This window comes from Zootoca vivipara, chromosome Z2 (assembly GCF_965207765.1).
Source record: "Zootoca vivipara chromosome Z2, rZooViv2.hap1.1, whole genome shotgun sequence".
In the NCBI taxonomy this organism is placed as follows: domain Eukaryota; kingdom Metazoa; phylum Chordata; class Lepidosauria; order Squamata; family Lacertidae; genus Zootoca; species Zootoca vivipara.
In genome coordinates this window covers 20,198,318-20,218,953 of record NC_142585.1, presented here as the reverse complement: position 1 = coordinate 20,218,953, position 20,636 = coordinate 20,198,318, and the positions used below count along the sequence as shown (strand labels likewise).

The following is a 20,636-nucleotide window of genomic DNA, read 5'->3' as shown; positions in this document are numbered from 1 at the left end:
AGGTCTGGTGTACTGAAGACAATAAACCCATGGACTAACCACCAGGCTTTCTCTGTTTTGCCAGCAGCACCAATGGGGAAAGAATAAGCACTTCAGGATCCCCACGAAGTGAGACAAGGATGGTGAATGCTTCTTCTAGCACAAGGTTAGTGTAATCTGCATTTTCCTTTACCATTCCATACTATAGCAAGCAATGTTCAAAATTAGCCAGGCGCCAGGTGCATTTTGCACCTAGCTATCAACCACTTATATCTAGATGCCAGGATGGCACCTGACGTCTCCACTACTTGGAGGTACATGCCTGGGGATCCTGGGATCTCGACTGTTTTCACACACTAAAACCACATCCTGTAGAATTCTATCAGTTATATTTTATCTTCACAATCAGAATGAATTCCAGGAACCTAAATGCCTTTTCTGTGCAGCCCGAGCAAGAGCAGTGAACAATGTTATATTTAATGATTGTCTACACTTACCCCCACCCCACTGCCCTGCTCACATTTGTGAATAATATCCCTACGTTATGAATGGTCTGTGTCACCATTAAGAAAAAGAGGTCGGAAAAGGCCAATATCTATGTCCCTGGATAAAGTCACTTTATCCAGGGACATACATATTTTCTTTAAGTTGTCAGTGTTCTTAACCTAGTTCAAGGTTGTCATCTGAACTAACCAATGGTTTAACTGATTACCAATCACAACCAGTCCATCATTTGAAAAATAAGACTTTAGAGCAGGGGTCCCCAAACTAAGGCCCAGGGGCCGGATGCAGCCCAATCGCCTTCTCAATCCGGCCCGCGAATGGCCCGGGAATCAGCATGTTTTTACATGAGTAGAATGTGTCCTCTTATTTAAAATACATCTCTGGGTTATTTGTGGGGCCTGCCTGGTGTTTTTACATGAGTAGAATGTGTCCTTTTATTTAAAATGCATCTCTGGGTTCTTTGTGGGGCATAGGAATTCATTTTTTTCTCCAAAATATAGTCTGCCCCCCCACAAGGTCTGAGGAACAGTGGACCAGCCCCCTGCTGAAAAAGTTTGCTGACCCCTGCTTTAGAGCTGTCTTGCCCCAAAATGGCAACTAAGCATTCCGATATGGCGACTGTAACCTTGGTTTAAGGAGCCACTTGGCACCTAGGTTGTATATCTCTATCTGTTTCTAACACGGATAGCAAGTGGTGAAAACCAAAATAGCCTAAGAAATAAGCAAGTGTGTCCTTAACTCAATTGCCCCAGAGGATGCCCCATTAGCTGTCAGTTTCCTCATTGCCCCTTGGAGTCCCAATTGCTCACAAATACCTGTAACTCAAGAAACATCTCCCTGGAGTCTGGGATCCTGACATGTGGGTTTGTTGTGAAATGCATAGGAATGCATTGATTAAGTTTCAATGCATTCCTATGGGAAACCGCGACTTGCAAGACTAAATAGGACGAATTGAGTCCTGGAACGAATTAAATTCATCTTGCGAGGCACCACTGTACTTCACATTGCCCATAGTTGCTACTCAGATGCCTCTGCACAGCTCACAAGCAGAACCAGATAATCTGTCAATCGTGGTTTTTATCAGTTTTTAATTTTTCTAATTCTTTGCCCTTTTTTATGTCTTCACATAATTATCAACATTTTCATGCCTTTTCTTCCTAACACACATATTTTAGAATACAATTTTGCATAATATACATATTTTTCCTAGCCATTTCTGCAACATAATGCATTAAATTAGGGGAGTTTCCTAATGATTCTCAGTTCCCTTAAAAACTACAGTTCCCAGGCAGTTCCCAAACAGCCATGACTGTTTAAAGTGGTATACATTTTAAATGTATAGTGCAGAGGGGGCTAGAACGATCCTTTGAAATTTGCTGCTCTCCAGAAATAAAAATAAAAATCAACTCCAAAATGGGAAAAATGGAAAATGCCTTTATCTTCGCCATCCTTACTCAAAAACAAGGTATGAAAGTGGGATTCTGGTCTATTGTTGTTCCCCCAGCAGCTTGATATTCAGTGGCAGGCTGCCTCTAAACCTGGATCAGGCCCATTTTATCTACAAGAGGAAAGTGGTGTTGGAGGGAGAAGAGCTGGGTGGAAGAACTCTGGATTTCAAAAGGAGAAAACCTTAATGTACTTGCCCTGTGCTGCATTGCTCTCTTTTCATAGCTTTGATTCAGGGAACAGCGGAAACCAAGCCTCCAGTTCCTATTCTGAATCCTTGTTCAACCAGTTCAGTTCTTTGGAAAACAGGTAAATGAAGCTCCTCTCTACATTGGCAGAATGTATTGGGCAGAAATCAAACAGATATCCTAGTTAAGAACAGTTTTTGGCCAATCTAGCTTGTGGAAAAGATGTCTCTTTCTGAGATGCCCAGGCCTCAGTTTCAGTTATACAGTGAAACTCGGAAAATTAGAATATCATCAAAGAGTGCATTTATTTCAGTAATGCAACTTAAAAGGTGAAACCAATATATGAGATAGATGCATGGCATGCAAAGCAGGATATGTCAAGCCTTTATTTGTTGTAATTGTAATTATTTGTCGTTAGGCAGGTCAATTATAAATGGAATGTAATTAATGAAATGTAATAGTGATGTTTATTTTGTATTATTGTAACTCTTTGTTTTATTACTGTGGAAATTCCAAAAGAAAGCATTTGTAAAAATTAAAAGAAAAATTATAAATAATAAGTTGCATTACTGAAATGAGTGCAATTTTTGACGATATTCTAATTTTCCGAGTTTCACCTGTATAAATTGCAACAAACTGACCATGCTGTATTCATACTCAGTGTTTTCCTGTATATTCAGGGTTGCGGTGAATGTTATACATTTGTGCTGTGGGTGCGAAATAGGGGTCAGTGTCCAGCAGAACCTTTGAGACTTCTTCTACACGCAGAGTTCAAATCCCTTCTTCTTACTCTAGCTTACTGCGCCCAGATATGCTCCCAAAGACATAATTATTCTAATTTCTTCTTCCAGTAACAAACTGGACCAAGAGAGTAATCAGATGACTTCCTGGAACAACTCTGCTCCAAAATCTCCTGAATCTCCTTCACATAGAAGGTAATAAATAATCTGTGCAATCCTAATTTACTCATAAAATACAAGCAGCTAAGTAGAGAACTGCTCTTCCTAGTGGAACTGGCATGCTTGGTTGGAAGGAGTGAGAAAGAAATGAATTGTAATTAATTTCCAACTGCTTCTGCTTTGATTTCCACAGTGAGAAGAATGAACGAAAATCCAAGGCCACACGAAGTGCTGAAACACCTAGTGCCGTTATTACTGAGGACAGGTAATCCTTCTCATATTGTTCTATCCTTGTTGTTGTTGTTGTTTAGTCGTTTAATCGTGTCCGACTCTTCGTGACCCCATGGACCATAGCACGCCAGGCACTCCTGTCTTCCACTGCCTCCTGCAGTTTGGTCAAACTCATGTTCATAGCTTCGAGAACACTGTCCAACCATCTCGTCCTCTGTCGTCCCCTTCTCCTAGTGCCCTCCATCTTTCCCAACATCAAGGTCTTTTCCAAGGATTCTTCTCTTCTCATGAGGTGGCCAAAGTATTGGAGCCTCAGCTTCAGGATCTGTCCTTCCAGTTCAAGCAAATATGCAGTGTTTTATCTTGTGAACTGCTCTGAGATCTTGTGATGAAGGGTTGTTATTGTTGTTTAGTTGTTTAGTCGTGTCCGACTCTTTGTGACCCCATGGACCAGAGCACACCAGGCACTCCTGACTTCCACTGCCTCCCACAGTTTGGAAACTCCTGCATGTTGGTAGCTTTAAGAACACTGTCCAACCATCTCGTCCTCTGTCATCCCCTTCTCCTTGTGCCCTCAATCTTTCCCAGCATCAGGGTCTTTTCCAGGGAGTCTTCTATTCTCATGAGGTGGCCAAAGTATTGGAGCCTCAGCTTCACGATCTGTCCTTCCAGGGAGCACTCAGGGCTGATTTCCTTAAGAATGGATAGGTTTGATCTTCTAGCAGTCCATGGGACTCTCAAGAGTCTCCTCAGCCTTCTTTATGGTCCAGCTCTCACTTCCATACATCACTACTGGGAAAACCATAGCTTTAACTATACGGACCTTTGTCGGCAAGGTGATGTCTCTGCTTTTTAAGATGCTGTCTAGGTTTGTCATTGCTTTTCTCCCAAGAAGCAGGCGTCTTTTAATTTCGTGACTGCTGTCACCATCTGCAGTGATCAAGGAGCCCAAGAAAGTAAAATCTCTCACTGCCTCCATTTCTTCCCCTTCTATTTGCCAGGAGGTGATGGGACCAGTGGCCATGATCTTGGTTTTTTTGATGTTGAGCTTCAGACCATATTTTGCGCTCTCCTCTTTCACCCTCATTAAAAGGTTCTTTAATTCCTCCTCACTTTCTGCCATCAAGGTTGTGTCATCTGCATATCTGAGGTTGTTGATATTTCTTCCGGCAATCTTAATTCCTGCTTGGGATTCATCTACTCCAGCCTTTCGCATGATGAATTCTGCATACAAGTTAAATAAGCAGGGAGACAATATACAACCTTGTCGTACTCCTTTCCCAATTTTGAACCTAAACACCTATCCTAAACACCTGTAATTCACTTCCACATTTACTGTGGAGGTAAAGTGTTTAGCTTAGGTACACTGTTTGCACAGCAGTGTCAGAGGGTAATTTCCACTTGCGTTCTTTTACACTAACTAATCCTTCCAGCAGCACCTTAGAGACCAACTAAGTTTCTCATAGGTAAGAGCTTTCATGTGCATGCACACCTATACCTATATGCCTCATACCTATGAGAAACTTAGTTGGTCTCTAAGGTGCTGCTGGAAGGAATTTTTTTATTTTTTGTTTTGACTACGTCAGACCAACACGGCTACCTACTTGTAACTAACTACAGTGGTACCTCTTCTTACGAATTTAATGCGTTCCGAACGCACATTTATAAGTAGAAAAAAATTGTAAGTCGAATCCCATAGGAATGCTTTGGGAGGAAAAATTCGTAAGTAGAAGCAACCCTATCTAAAAATTCGTAAGTAGAAAAAATCCTATCTAAACCGCATCCAAGATGGCGGACAGAGCTCTATTCGTAAGTAGAAACATTCGTAAGTAGAGTTATTCGTAAGTAGAGGTACCACTGTAATCCTATGCATGTTTACTTGCCCCTCTACTAAGTGTGCTAATGATTAATGCTGCTGCTTTTTTAAAAACCGCACTTTCAGCAGGCGTGAGGAGCCTTTTTCAAGCCATGGGCTGCATTCCCTTGTGGGAAACCTTACAAGAGCCACATGGCACTGATGGGCAGGACCAGAGGCAAAAGTGGGCAGATAATATAACATAAGAAGAGCACTGCTGGATCAGGCCAAAGGCTCATCTAGTCCAGCAGCCAGGTGCCTATGGGGAGCTCGCAAACAGGACCCAAATGCAACATCAACTATCCCCAGCCACACAAAAGCCAGGTGTGCTTGCACTTTCCCATCGAGGCAAGAAAGAGCCATTATTACAGTTCCAGCCAGGTAAAAGCACTCAAGAAAAGCACAGAGCAGTGGGAAGAGAGGTGCATGACCTGGAGAGAGTCCAGGGGGCCACGTGTGACCCACAGGCCAGGGGTGCCACCCACGTGCCCAACCAAAGTGCTACACTGCATAGTGGTTGGAGGGCTGGATTGAGAATTGGGTTTAATGCCCCGTTCCGCCACGAAGCTCACTATTCCCCAGCAGAATCTACCTGTCAAGGGCTGTTGTGAGGATAAAGTGGGGATGCATATTCAGACAAACGGTAGAGCGAAAGACAGGAGTGCCTTGTGTGCTCTGGTCCATGGGGTCACGAAGAGTCGGACATGACTAAACAACTAAACAACAACCAAGAGCAAAACTGTAATTAATAACTGGAATACTTGCATTCTATTTTTCCATGAGGGTCATGATTACATTCATAAATCAAAGCAGAAATGCAATATCAGAAAGGATCAGAAGCACTAAAGATAGCATGTATGAAATTTGGAGAATTAAAATGAATACTGTATACTTTCCTCTCAAAGTTTTAAAAAGTAAACTAGAAGTTTATCAAGCTGCTCTCAATGAACCTTCCCTAAGTTTTTGAGGCAGCTAATGCATATCTAGGTACAGTATTTGTTTATTTACAGTGCTATTTTTTCTGGGGGTACTCAAGGGTACACATTACTGGCACCTATTTTTCGCTAGAAAAAAAAGCACTGGTTAAAACTGTGGCACTCACAGTAAAAACTTCATGATGAGTACAGGCACCCTTTTTTCTAGAAGATAAAGCACTGCATATTTGATATTTAGATTAATGCCCTATTCCTCAGTCTGCTACAAATTTATCTCAGGTAGATAGTATAAATATGATTTGATGGTAGGCATTGGATCTATTTTTTTATTCAGCAGAGAGTAAATTTCTTCCTTGGTTCAGAATATAGAGGGGGGGGCAAAACAGTTGATATGTCTTTTCCTATGTGATCACCAAAAATGCAAAATTAACAATGCAAATCCATATACAGTATGCCTACTCAGAAGTAAATTCCAGTGAGTACAGTGGGGCTTACTTCCTGGAAAGCTGTACATGCTCACACCCACAGCATACATTCAACACACATTTAATACAACATGGCTTCCCCCAAAAGATCATTGGAATTGTAGTTTATTCCTCGCACAGTTTCCACCACCATCAACAAACTATAGTTCCCGTGATTTTGAGGCGGATGCCATGTGCTTTAAATGCATAGGATGGATTGTATCTTTGATCATATTGAGCACCCACTTGGTAAATTTTATACTTTTAGACTGGCTTTTTTCTCAGACCCTAAATTGGGAAGGTTTTTTGCTCTTAGGGTGCACATTCCCACATCCCAGCATGGCAGTGGTAGGTGGAGCCAGAGTAAACAAGAGGGTGGAGCAACGGATGTGTTCGTTCAGTAAGCTGCATTCCAGGCACACAAAAGTTGGAGTTTTCTGCATATACACAGCCCAACATTCCTGCATAGATACCTGGACTAACAGAAAATGGGTTGAGAATGGAACAGTGGTTTTAGGCCTCTTATTAACCAGATGCCCTCTTGCCATCCACAGCTGGGAAACAAGAAAGCCCAAAAGTACAACTGTGAGTCAAACACCTCCACACATTGTCATCTCCCCAGAGGCGAACCCAAATAGGTAAGAACCTCCTAATTCATTTTTGCTGGCGCTCTATCATAAATCTGTCCCGTTTTGTGTGAATTCTTTGAGATATTGAATGAAAAGTTCACATTAAAATTGTACATCCTATTAAGTGCATCACTGTATGTGTTATTATTGCATGTATTTTTGTATGCATTTCCACAAAACTGTTTCAATGCGCATTTTATGAGCGTCTTAACTGCAGCAAAAACTGGGCCAAATACAACCCTACTTCCAAGTATGGAAATCACCATTATTCACATTTGACAGTCTGTCTGGCCAAATGTCCTCACAAAGGTTCATTGGACTTCCCTTAGCAGGCCCACCTCTCATTATCGAACCAGAGATGCTTTCTCTACACCTGAGACTTATCTTCAGTCCATGGCTGGAGAACACCTGCGTGACATAGATGTTGGCTCCCCAAGGTAAAAGGGCATGGCTAAAACTTTGGAGGTCTAAAGATAATGTAAAATAGTGGCTTCTTTTTAGATGATAGTGATTAATTTGCTTGTTGCAAATTAGGGTATTGTGTGCGGTATGTCTCTCCCCTCCACCAGCTTGTGATATCTAGACTATTTATTTATTTATTTGCTATATTTATGGCCTGCTCCTCAATAAATATTTTCAATCTAAGAGCAGGGAGCAAAGATAATAAAATAAAGAGAGGAAAAATCAAGTAGACCATTTTTTTTTATTAAAAAAATTACAGGTCCAATGAACAACAGTTTAACAATTCTGTCATAAGGTGAACAAGCTTTAAAACTACAAATTTTTTTTTTGAAAAAACTGCCAATTTAACCAAATACTTCGGTAAAAGCAAACACAAGGCATTCAAGCAGATTTAAATAGAATAAATAACCTGTGGTTTTAGCAACAGTTTCCACTCTGTTGTTCACTTACAGCAGCCCTGCTCTCTCTCACACACAAAGACACTCACACACTCTGTGCCAACAGACTTGGTGGCTTTTAAGTAACTTAACCCCTTTTCTTCCCCCACTCCAATCCATCCAGGCTCTCACCCTGAGTGGTATGAATTGGTGCCCACAACCATCCACAGCAATAAACCCCACTACCAACAGAGAAAACACACGTGCACAAAAAGAAAGCAGGTGGCAATGTGCCATAGCTGCTGTTTCTCTGCCAGCTTTCCCAGTCCTGAGGAGACTCATGGGCTCAAGGGCAGTAGCGCAGCCAGGGGGAGATGTGCAGGTACATTTGCTGGTGTCCATGCTCTGGCCCCCTCATTTCTTTCTTTTCCAGCCAGCACAAAGAGTGGGTTCAAGGACTTCCAGGTCGCCCCCTTCCCTTCTCACATTTGCCATTCCAAATATGTATGGGCCATCTCTTCATTTTAGTGGGATATGGGTGAAATCATTTGAATATTTTGATTACAGTACTGAATATATGAATATTTTTGACAGTGGTCACATGTGTATCCTGTGGGGGGATATCTTTCCTCCTGCAATTTTATTTTAATTTTAAAAGCTTCTAGCATTTGTAGAAGTTGGTAAATGAGACAAAAGGTACAGGCACTATTTTTCACATTTTTGCTGAAACGCTAGACTGCTCCCTCTCACTTTTTGACTATGTCCGCCCTGAAAAATGTCCAAGGAAACCCAAAAGAGGGTGGCATTTACAGTGGTGGAAAGGAGGGTAGTGGGGACAGCTTCCTTGTGGAGGGGGGGGGTAGTTTTGTCGTTGCCTGTGGAAATGAAGCTCTGGCTGCTGTGCTGTCATTTCTTCTACGCACAAAGCTCCTGAATTGTGGCAAGACTTCTCCCTAAAAGTGGGTGGGGCGGGCATGGCTTCTGCCTCCACTCACCTCATTTCCACAGCATTTCAATTCAGTTTAATTAGAATTCTAGCAGGGTAGTAACCTCCCATGGACAAGAATATTCACATAATTTCATTGTTGGCACCCCTGAAATCCACACCTTGCTCTGTTCCAAGGTCCTAAAATTAGCCTGCACCTGAAAAAAGGCACCATAATTGCAATTTCAGCAGCTGCCAATTCATCCCTAAGAAGAATGTACATTAGAACACCTCACAGTATTCCAGTAGATCACCCAGTTAAGTATTGACTGCACTGATCTGAAGTGGCTCTCCAGGGTCCCTCCCAGACTTACCTGGCGGTGCCAGGAATTGAACCTGGGATCTTCTCAGATGCCCTACCGCTGAGCTATACCCCTTTCCTACACTCTCAGGTAGGTTAAAGCTGAATCTGGCCCAATTTCACTTACTGGATTTCATGTGCAGCAATGGACCTGGATCTTCTAAGTCTAGCCCTCTAGGTCTGACACTCTAACCCCTACAACACGCTGTATCTATGCCCAGGGTCACCAAATGAGCTTCCTAAGCTTAGTGAAGATTTAAACTGGCTCTTCCCTGTTCCCTTCTTTTCCTGGGAAGTTAACGCTGGGAAATGAGATGCATGAACACACACACGAAAATCCTGCTGGATCAGGCCAAAAGCCCATCTAGTCCAACGTCCTGCTCTCAAAGACGCCACTCAGATGCTTGTGGGAAGCCCAGCAGCATGAGACAAGTGCAACAGCACTCTCTCCCCCCACTTGTGTTCCCCAGCAACCGGCATTCAGTGGCAGCATTCCGCCTTTGATACTGGAGGCAGAATATACTGTTGTCATGCTCAGCAGCCATTGACAATCCGTGTTGCTTCATGCGTAACAAAAATTTGCTGGATGTTTTCTTGGCAGATCTGCCCCAGATCACAAAGAGGGAAGCTCCACCAGGGAGGCCAAATACAGGAGCCTGAGTTCACAAGTCACAGAATTCACACAGATTTTGTGTGAGCATGGAAGGGGAAAGTGGGCAGCTAACTCACCAACAACAAAAACATTAATAAGAATAAGAATAATATTTATACCCCACCTATCTGGCTGGGTTTCCCCAGCCACTCTGGCGGCTTACGGCATATATAAAAACAGTAAAATATCAAGCATTTAAAACTTCCCAATACAACTGCTGTAGGGCCCCCAATTGCATGTAAGCAGCACCTAAAGTGCTTCTGAAAAGACTTTAGAACAGCAGCATGCTCCCTGCACATGGGCTTACAGTTTAATAGTCACAATACAAATGAAAAAGGGGATGAGGCTGGAAGAGGAAAACCAGCAAATCCAGGCATTGAATATTCATCTAACACTGAAACATATTTCTGTCTCTGCTAGGACTGGCTCTTTCAATAGGGACAGCACCGATACTCCTTCTGGAGCAACGTATAGTGTTCCCACCCACTTTGACAGCGATGGGGATGCTGGCTCAAAAAGGTACATAGGAAAAAGCAAAATTGGCATTTTGGCTATATTGTCATCAGCCTTCTTCCCAGAATGTCAGAACCAGGTTTCAGTTATCTTAGGTTAAGAGTCCAATTTTAGGGAAATATTCCATATTCCCCCCCTTGATTTGAGTGTGTGTGTGTGTGTGTGTGTGTGTCACATAATCTTGGAGGAATTGGCTATCATAATTAGGAATGGGGTTGGGAATTCAATTCAGTATGCTTTAAAAAGCAAGCCAACCTAATCTACACTTCCCAAACCAGGGCTGAATTTCCCATCTTCCTGATGATTTCTGCATTTTATATGATCTTTCACATGACATAAAAGCCACTTGTGGAAATCTAGCAGAATCCACGGGGGAATTTAGTGCTAATATCTGTGTTAATTGCCTACAGGAAAAGAAATCTATTTGCTACCTGCTAACCTGGAAAATTACGGGGGTTTTGATCTATAATTTTCCCATGATTGTCATGGATTGTGTTGCCATCTGACAAAATTTGGGGTGGTATTCCAGCATATAGTTATTTACTGCCCTTTTCATGGGTAAAATAATGGAGGAACAGAAGCATGCAATGTGGTCTGCTGTTGTGTCATAACATGCCTGGTGGTGTGAATGAAATTTAGCAAGATATGGTAGTATATTGATCAAACAGCTGCTCTCTGTCTATAGATTGTTATCTACAGGGAGGCCTGCTTGGCACCAGCTTGTCCTTGTTTCAGTGCCCAGAAATTCTTCCCTCCCACCCTGTGCATTTGGGCAGCACCAACGATTGGATGTTTTTACTCTGGCTGTGTCTTGAATATGCTTATGTATTTTTATCACTGCATTTTATTATTGTTGCAAATTGCTTTTGGGAGTTGTTTTTTTTAGGTGGGGTTCATTTATAAATTCTAAAGCCTAACCTCAGCTGAAGCAATTCTCAAGGATGATGGAAATTGTAGTCCACCAGCATTTGGAGGGCTACTGGTCCCCCATCCCTGCACTTTTCAGTATTCAGGGCCTTTTCAGTATTGGCCTCAACTTGGTGGAACGCTCTCTCAAAGGAGACCAGGGCCCTGCGGGATTTGACATCTTTCCGCAGGGCCTGCAAGATGGAGCTGTTCTGCCTGGCCTTTGGTTTTTTATTTGGGGCATTTTAAAATGAGGCTGCATTTTAAAACAATTTTTAAATCTAAATTGTATTTTAATCTGCATTTTAATCAATTGTTTTTCTTTCTTTTATGTTTTATTGTAATTTTATTGATGTCAGCCGCCCTGAGCCCGGCTCTCACTGGGGAGGGCGGGGTATAAATAAAATTATTATTATTATTATTATTATTATTATTATTATTATTATTATTATTATTAAGGGTCCCTACACACAGCTACTCAGACTTCCAGAAAATTCATCAGAGATATGTTGTCCTAAAGCTTCGTAAGCCATGCTAAGAATTAGTGTCATTGGTCCTGCAGTAATTCATTGTGTTCATGTGGGTTAATTTAGGCTTGCCATATGTCCGGATTTTCTCGGACATATCCAGAATACTGCAGTCGGCAGCAGTGTCCAGGCGGAAATCAGCCAAATGCCCGGCAAAATCCAAACAGGTGGCAGCTCATTCGTTTTGTATTTGAAGCACATGATGCTCCCCCTAAAGAGTCCTAGGGACTGTACTTTACTCTTCATTGTGCTACAATTCCCAGCACCCTTAACAAACTACAGTTCCCTGGATTCTTTGCGAGAGCCATGGTGTGCATGTAGCCATTGTCAAATGGGAGCAAGGAGCACCTTCTGGCAATGTTATGGATGACAATAGTTTTAGGATGGACTGCAATTGCCAGCTTACCCAGTCCCAGGATGGGCGACGGTTGCGGCCTGTCGCAGAGGGCCTCAAGTCCCAGGGAGCAATGCTGGGCGAGGTGGCCAGCAGTTGGGGAATCCCGAGGCTGGCTGCTTGGAGTGGCGGGTGTTCCTGCCATCTGGTTATTTGAATTCTGGCCCATCTGGCCAGGCTGAGCAGGCGGGGCTTGTAAGAGGACCAGAGTAGAGCAAGCTTCTCTCCTGTCTGCCCCTAGCCTACAGAAATGCTGACTGTGCCCACACTTGGGACTGCAGTCAAGCGAAGAACAACCCTCCGTCTCTCCACCCCATTTAGTGATGCTGTGGATTTTGTATGCCAACCTTCCTTCCTTCCTTCCCAGGGCACTGCACTTACTGGCATTCCTGTGGTTCAGTAATGGTTGCCGTTTTCGGAGCTAGGAAGGAATTTGCCTGCAAACAGATTGGCCCCGTTTGCAGGTTTTGCCTTCCCCATAGCAATAGCTGCAACTCGGCTCGATAAGGCATTAGGTGGAATCCTTTTAGTCTAACATCTGGCCAGGGGTGAAGTGGTGTATCACCCTTACCTCAAAACCGTGTGATCACAAAGTACCCTGTTAAAGGGAGCTAGGTGGAAGTTTCTGTCCAAAAGCCAAGACATGGGGCAGATGGGCCCTAGAGCTTCCTTCAGCGGCCTGGAAGGGCCATCCATGTAGACCTGCGTCTTGGGGAGAACTCATTAATCCCATGTGTCAGCCCTCTACCTGGAGGCTGAGATAATATACATCCAGTGCCTAAGTCAAATCCTACCTACACCTGGAATCAATAAAGTCACGGCCAATTTTAAATCCAAGAACATTGTCTTGTCCAGTTTGTTCACCTTCTATGGCTAGGTCTTGCTCCCTGGGGAGGTGTCACTGCAAGTGGGTCCGCAACCGTCTCCTTTCTTCTTGCAGATCTTTCTCTGACTTTGAGAAGAAGGCTATGCAAGAGATGGCATATGAGAGTCCAAGTGACACAGAATACAAAAAGGTGGAAGCTCATCTGGCAAAGTAAGGAGGCAGACAACAGAAGGTTCCACCTTCGCTGCTTGATATAGTCGGGGCAAAAGTCAGATGAGCTGCTTTCTTTAAAACCTTTCGCAGAAGCAGTGAGAGGAGGACCCTGTCGAACCTTCCCGTTGTTGAAGATATTTTGCAGCTCCACTGTCTCTAGTATGCCAATGGCATTTTTCACCTGTGCGTTTGTTCCTTAAAAGTAACTCTTGCTTCTGTAATCTATGTATATATAAGTGGGTCCCTGCAGCACTATGTTGCGGTGTGAAATGTTTGTCTCCAGAGTTCAAACAACAACGTTCCATTCCCTCTCCCACTTTGTTTTCCAGTTTTTCTCCAAAACTGTCAATCAGTATTCCATGCTTACTGAGCATGCTCAGTTTCCTTTATTTATTTATACTTAGGCCAGGGGTTCCCAACAAAATTTTCTCGAGGACCCCTCATCGAGCCGCTATTGTGACAAGGACCCCCATTAATTCCTAATCCTAAAATTAAAAAGTGAGAGCCAAATTAAGAGTCTTTTTATATTTTATATTTATACGTTTTTTACAGTTACAACAGAGTACTCCATCAGTATACAGTTAGTTTTAAATTTCAGTTCTTAATGAGATGAGTTAAATCTGTCCTTTGAGTCCATTATTTCTGAAATATTAGGTTCCAAACTTGAAACTTTCACTCTGAAATCCGACCGCATGTTGAGCCGATTCCTATATTTGTTTTTCATGAAACACATGGAAGAAAATGCTTGCTCACACCGATATGTGGTTGCAAATGGAAGGATCTTTTTCATTGCCTTATCTCCAAGTTTCTTGTAGTCCTTGCGGCATACAGCAAAACTACTGCCTCTATCTAATTCTAGTTTTGCGCTAGACTCTGCTCATGCAGGAAGCGGCCAAAACAAAAAATCTGTTATCATACGAAATATATTTAATATATTTTTTATTCTAATAGGATCTTGAGGACCCCTCTGGCATAGCTCGCGGACCCCTGGGGGTCCCCGGACCACCTGTTGGGAACCACTGACTTAGGCTACAGCCCTAATCCCTGGCAAACAATAGCAGGGCATGATGGAGTGGTACAGCCCTACCACACACTAGGCAAAGCAGAAGGTGTGGTGGAGGGAGAGAGGAAGGAAGCCCCTTTGCTGCACGAGAACCCAGGATTGAATAGCATAGCATAGCATAGTATAGCATAGCATAGCATAGCATAGCAAACCAAACCAAACCAAACCAATCCCAGATCAGGTGATGGCATGGCTCATGGCAGTTCAGAGGGCTGGATTGTTCTCCCATTTATTTCAGATATTCCTTTTCCGGTCTTCATTGCCAGATTTACATTAAAATCAAATACACATTAAAACAAAGCAGCCAAGAAAATATACAAACTGTCACACAACCAGCAGAGATAAACTAGTGTGGCAGTCCTATGGGAAGCTTGCAAACAAGACCAGAGCTCACCCCACTTGTGATTCCCAACAACTGGTATTGAGAGGTATATTGCATCTGTATTCTTCTTTTTTCAATGGATAAGATTTGCCAGTGTTACTGTCTTTCCTCGGTCAGATCTGGTTCATGGTCCAGTGAAAGCAGCCTTAGTACCGGCATCCAAGGCGAACTCCTGAGAGCTGCCAAAAGGGATGAGTCAGAGCTGGAAAGTGCAAGGTGAGTGCAGGGTTCAAGAGCTGTTCTTGCTGCGGTGGAGTATCACTCTGTGAAAAGGACATTCCTTGTTCACAGAATGCTCTTGGAGGGTCCTCTCCCTGATGGAACTCAAGCAAGTAGCATCAGTTTCTTATCAGAAGCAAACTTCACTGGGTTTTCTGGCGTCTCCACCACTGCCTGCATATTTCCTCTGTTGCAGGGGAAATAAATGGGTCTTTCGGGCAGGGAAAGGAAGGAGGTATAATGGAGATCCTTCCCCCCTTTGTAATTAAATGTGAACTTGCAAAATTCACACTTCCCAAATCAATACACAAACCAAAGCCAAACTATCCTTCAAAACTTTGCACTTCTCTGAATTGTGTGATGTAGTTATCCCACCAAAGAACCCGTACACAAGTGTATATGAATGAAAAGTGCATGGGGGCATGCATATGCTTGTGAAAACATAGATGCATTCTGTTTGGGGGAAATTGCTTGCAAAAATGCATATACTAGGCAAAATCACATACCAAATTGTGCATATTAGAGGAGGTGCACATGACAATTATGAATTTTCATGCAGACTGTAGAAATAAATAAATGCACAAATATTTGCAGAAATGTGCCAAACTGAATTTAATATTTGGAAAAAAACAGATATATCCTATCTTAGAAGGGAGAAAGCTGTGGCAGTGCAGTTTTGAAGTGAACAGCTTCTCTCTATGTTTTCCACACAGTACAGTGGCGCCTTGGTTCTCAAACTTAATCCGTTCCGGAAGTCTGTTCCAAAACCAAAACGTTTCAAAACCAAGGTGTGCTTACCCATTGAAAGTAATGCAAAACGGATTACTCCATTCCAGACTTTTAAAAACAACTCCTAAAACAGCAATTTAACATGAATTTTACTATCTAACGAGAACATTGATCCATAAAATGAAAGCAATAAACAATGTAATGCAGTCACACAATCAGTCCATCAGTAGCTGAACTGGGTTCTACACAATCACAAAAACAAAATTTTTTTTTTAAATATATTTTTATTAATTTTCCAATTAAAACCAATTATATCACATTCATTATTTCAAATTATACACATATATATCAATCAAACCGAATGTTATGCCAAATCATCTAGAAATTTTTTTTTGGGTTCCCATGCTTCAAGAAATTGGGGATTCCTCGCAACCGTCCACTGCCGTCTTTTTTCTAAAGTTCAAATCGTCTCTCCGAGTTCATAATAATCCAGATCTTTCCCTTACAGTCACATAGATGTTTTCCTCTTTCAACCGATTATTTCCCAGCTGCTGAGATAAATGTCAAACAAAGTTTCACAAATGTTCTTTCTCCTGTGTGAGTTAATCAGTCGAGCCTCCCCATAAATCTTCTTGGTCTGGAGCGTCCCTATTGCGTCGACTCTCAACACGAAGCAGCGCCATCTTAAAAAAACTCAAATCACTTTCGTTTTCTCTCATAGATTAATGATCTTTATAAAATTTACAGCTTTTCCAGGCAGAAGAACCAGACCTCACACCATGCATAGGCTCTTGGTAAATTAATGGATCTCCTTGCCCTAGAGCTGAACTTAGCTTCAGGTCGCTGCTCCAATTCAAAGTGCGTCACAACTCATAAATCCTCCGAACGCGTCCAGGCACTCCTCCCATCCAACTAGAGGGGGGCTTTTCTCGTCAGCAACTCCTCATCTTCAAAAAATATACTCAATAACAACAGTTTATAAAGTTCAACTCACACAGTCTTTTGCTTCTCTTTCACTCCAAACAAGCCAGGACATCACGTCTGGGAAGGTACGAAGTAACTCATATGAAAAAAAATAAAAAAGAAAGACTCGCTTCCCTTATCGCTCCGTCCCCATCAATCCTTCTTCCAGATGAAATACAGCCTTTAACTCCTCACCCTCAGCAGCAACGATTTCTCGGCAGTAAACAGCACTTCTGCCCCTCCTTCTGAAGTATGTCCATAGATTTAAGCCTAATTATCTTCTTTAATCATGGAAATCCCCGCCATGCAGATTAGCGTCCGGGAGTCCTGGCCCTCGTAAGTGCTTCAGCCCAAGCTCCCCCCACTCCATAAACAGTCGGAGTGGGTCTGGGGGCATCGCGGGCCAGCGGCCCCTCTCCGTAACCCCCGGAGAGGGTAGGGGGTTGCCATTTACTCCCCTAGCAACCGCCAAATTCCTTACGAAGGTCAGAGGGATGGAAAACAGGTCCGCCATTCCTGCAGGCGGAAACCGGAACCAAACAACAAAAACAAAATAAAATGAGCTGCAAAAACACAAAATAAAATAGCAAAAACAGACAGACCCCAGCGTAACACTCAAAACGGAAGTGTGGCACTCAAAATGGGAGCATGGCACTCAAATTGGAAGTGTGGCATTCAAAACGGAGCACATTTGGCTTCCAAAAAAAGTTCACAAACTGGAACACTTACTTCCGGGTTTGTAGTGTTGGGTTCCAAGTTGTTTGAGTACCAAGGCGTTTGAGAACCAAGGTATCACTGTGTGCTGTATGCAAGGTTCCACTTGTCTCCAACTTGCTCACAAGGATTTGAGCAGGGATGCTTATTTTTCTGGCCATCTCCACCCAAATGCTCACAGCAATGGAATGTTGGAAAGCATGGTTTGCACACACATACATATGTTTACATCCCCTCTATTTCCCTGGCAGGTCCAGTTCTCTCTCTATGGAGAGTGGCGTTGCCACTCCGGAAAGCCAACAGGGAGAGCACGGGTCAGATTCGGACACATCAAGGTAAGGAAACATGGAAGACTGCAGTGTCTGCAGGGTTGCCATTCCTCGCTGATCTCATAGTTTCATGCTTGAGCTGTGGCCTGGGAAGATGCTGCATTACCGGAGAGCCTGTAGGCCTCCAGATGTCAACGGACTCCAGCTCCCATCAGAAACATAGAGAGTCCCAGGTTGAAATCTTGTCTCTACCATAAACTGACTTAGGTGGCCTTCAGCAGGCTTCTCTCTCTCTCTCTCTCTCTCTCTCTCTCTCTCTCTCTCTCTCTCTCTCTCTCTCTCTCTCTACCTTGGTACCCACACCTGCAACATAGGGAATAAGCATGCAAGGTGAGCCCTGTTGGCTCAGGCCAAAGGCCCATCTAGTCTAGTTCTTACAGTAGCCAACCAGATACCTGTGGGAATTCCGCAAGTGTGATATGAGTGCAACAGCACTCTGCCCACCTGAGCTTCGCAGCAACTGGTATTCAGAGGAACAGTGGAAGGAGAACATCACCATTGTGGCCAGCAGGTGCAGATAATCTTAACCTCTTTTAAAACCATTGAGTATTATTTACATTTCTACTACAGCAGGGAACCTATGTCCCTCTAGTTGTTGTTAGATTACAGTTTCCATCACCCCTGGTCATTGGCCATGCTGACTGGGGCTTATGGAAGTTGGAATCCAGCAACACTCAGAGAGCTACAGGTTCCCTATCCCTGTTGTAAAAATATCATTTCCCCCCCCCCACCAGTGCTCTGTAGGGTTGCCATTTCCACCTCTTCCTCTTATCCTGCTCTTTAAGAGCATCCTGTCATGAGAAAACAAAGCAAACAAAACTCTTTCTCCATTGTTTTATTGTTCCATGTGCACCTACTTGATTTCTATGTCTGAGGATGCTGTGAAATGGACAGGAGTAGGACAGGGGCCAAGCAATGGCAGGTAATGAAAGAGTCTCAGTTAGTAAATGTACATAATGGGTTGCTGCTGCTGCTGCTGCTGCTGCTGCTGCAAGCTTCTGATAGATTTTATCTCTTCACTGAAAAGGATGAATACTTTTTTATAACATAGCCCACAACACTTCCCTAGCTGCGCATCCACAGAAGACAGCGAGCAGGAATTGCGTGCTCAGTGCACACCCTCTCACGAGTTACGTCAGCATGCAAAATTGTGGTTTATGCTGACGGCATGTTAAATTTGATGGGTTATTTCACCACAAACAGGGAAATGCCACATGCTGAGTATAAGCAGCAGGAAGAGGGAGTAGAGCACCTGCTTTGCATGCAGAGGGTTCCACCGCTCTAGCAGTGAAGAGAGATGTTTTCAGGGCCTTCTTGAAAGCCTGTGCCAAAGGGGGGCATGCATAAGTCATTCAGAAGGGAGTTCCGTGACTCTCTGTTGCACACATCAGCCTAATCAGCCATTCCAGCAGACACACAAGGAGGGCCTTCAATGCAGATCTTAGTGTACAGGCAAGGTCATGATACCAACCTATGTCATGATGGTTATGACAGTGAAACAAACATTCACCTGCTATGACTTCGGTTCAGTTGCCTCTTGTCTTTTCCATGTTTGACAAGAGAGAAAGCATTTGCTTCACTTTTTCCCCTTGTTATATGAAAGTTGCAAATCATTAATCTTTGTCCCTCTAGGCTCAGCATCTTGAGTTCTTGAGTCCCTTCCCAAACATTCTAGCAGTTGATCTCATTTGTTCCTGTCTTGTGAATCCATTTAAATTTGCTTGAGTTGTAAATTTTACACCTTTCTTAAAGCGGCAATCAAAACTGGGTGTAGTATTAGTATTTTTCAACTTGCTTATCCTGTGGAACTGTGCTATCTGCACTCTAGGGCTTCCTGAGATGAAGTTTCTCTTGTTGCGTTATTTTTTCTGGCATATTTACATAATCTTCTCATTTTATATTACTGCTTTACGGCCAATCATTTTTAAACCTAATCCTATTCTTCTTATTGTTTACAGTCCTTCTCGGTTTTGTGGCACTAGTTAATTTGACAAACACGCTGACAGAAGTGGTTAATGAGAAATCGGAACATCACTTAATTTCAGGCTGGCAATAAGCATATTGTGACCTATTGTGTGTCTTGTTAATCAGTTAGAAACCAAAACACAGGTCAGATTTTCAGTCAGAATGAGAGGGGGATATTAACTTCTTCATATGTTGTGTAGGACTGTGCCAAGGCCTTTATTTAGAATGTGAAATATGTTCATAGTGCATTATTTACCTTTCTACAGTCTTTTCATCCATCTTCCACTGAGTTCTCCAAATAGATGCTGCTAACTCTGAAAGTTCCTCATCTAGCTCTTTCAGCATCCATGGGTATACCTTTGCATCCTGCTGATCAGAATTTATTTCAAATAGCCAAATATTCCAGAATGGCAATCTGGTTTAGAAAACAAAACAAAACAAAACATGTCTACTGAACAAACTTCATTAGATTTGATATTTTGGCTATTTGTTTTTATTCTCATTAAGCTTTCATCATTCTGTAGCTCCAAATCCAGCTAAAGTTAGTTCCAACAGTCCCATTAAACGCAAGAGGGATTCATTGGGACTAACTTGTTCTACTTTTTTCTATAGGATTTACCGTAGCTGATCTGGTGGCTTAAAAAAAAGGTGGTGCAGCTTAGCTTTCTAGCACTTTCCCTTATTTTTCAGACTGGTTAAAAATTTCCTTCTTTATCACTCAAGTGTTCTAATCCTAAACACATTTATTTGGATGTGAGATCTATTGATTTCTGCTTTGGATTGCTGCCTTGTTTGTCCTTGACTCTTCCTCCTCCTCCTCAGCATTTAAATAGTTTGCAGTTTTGCAAACTATTTGGCATTGTTAGCACCACCAGATGTTGTGGGCTTCCTTTTCCTCCAGCTGCTTTCCATCTGGATAAATTTACCCACCGTTACATATTAATACATGCCAGGACTTGCAAACTATCTTGCTGTCTCCTCAGCTT

The 20,636-nt window shown here is 42.8% G+C and overlaps 1 protein-coding gene across 19 annotated transcripts in view; it reads left to right on the top strand.

Annotated features, from left to right (window-relative positions):
* Window positions 1–20,636, top strand: part of ZNF185 (zinc finger protein 185 with LIM domain) — a 71,169-nt gene that overhangs the window by 39,238 nt on the left and 11,295 nt on the right. For 8 of the 19 annotated variants that reach the window (XM_035113832.3, XM_035113827.3, XM_088664593.1 and 5 more), the window contains 10 exons: window positions 65–145; window positions 2,155–2,238; window positions 2,969–3,052; window positions 3,210–3,281; window positions 7,056–7,139; window positions 7,460–7,567; window positions 10,328–10,426; window positions 13,188–13,283; window positions 14,849–14,947; window positions 17,608–17,691. In XM_035113832.3, the coding sequence (XP_034969723.2) occupies window positions 65–145; window positions 2,155–2,238; window positions 2,969–3,052; window positions 3,210–3,281; window positions 7,056–7,139; window positions 7,460–7,567; window positions 10,328–10,426; window positions 13,188–13,283; window positions 14,849–14,947; window positions 17,608–17,691 (891 nt within the window). The remainder of the gene's footprint in view (window positions 1–64; window positions 146–2,154; window positions 2,239–2,968; window positions 3,053–3,209; window positions 3,282–7,055; window positions 7,140–7,459; window positions 7,568–10,327; window positions 10,427–13,187; window positions 13,284–14,848; window positions 14,948–17,607; window positions 17,692–20,636) is intronic. The other 11 variants (XM_035113828.3, XM_088664582.1, XM_088664591.1 and 8 more) reach the window with 8 other exon arrangements.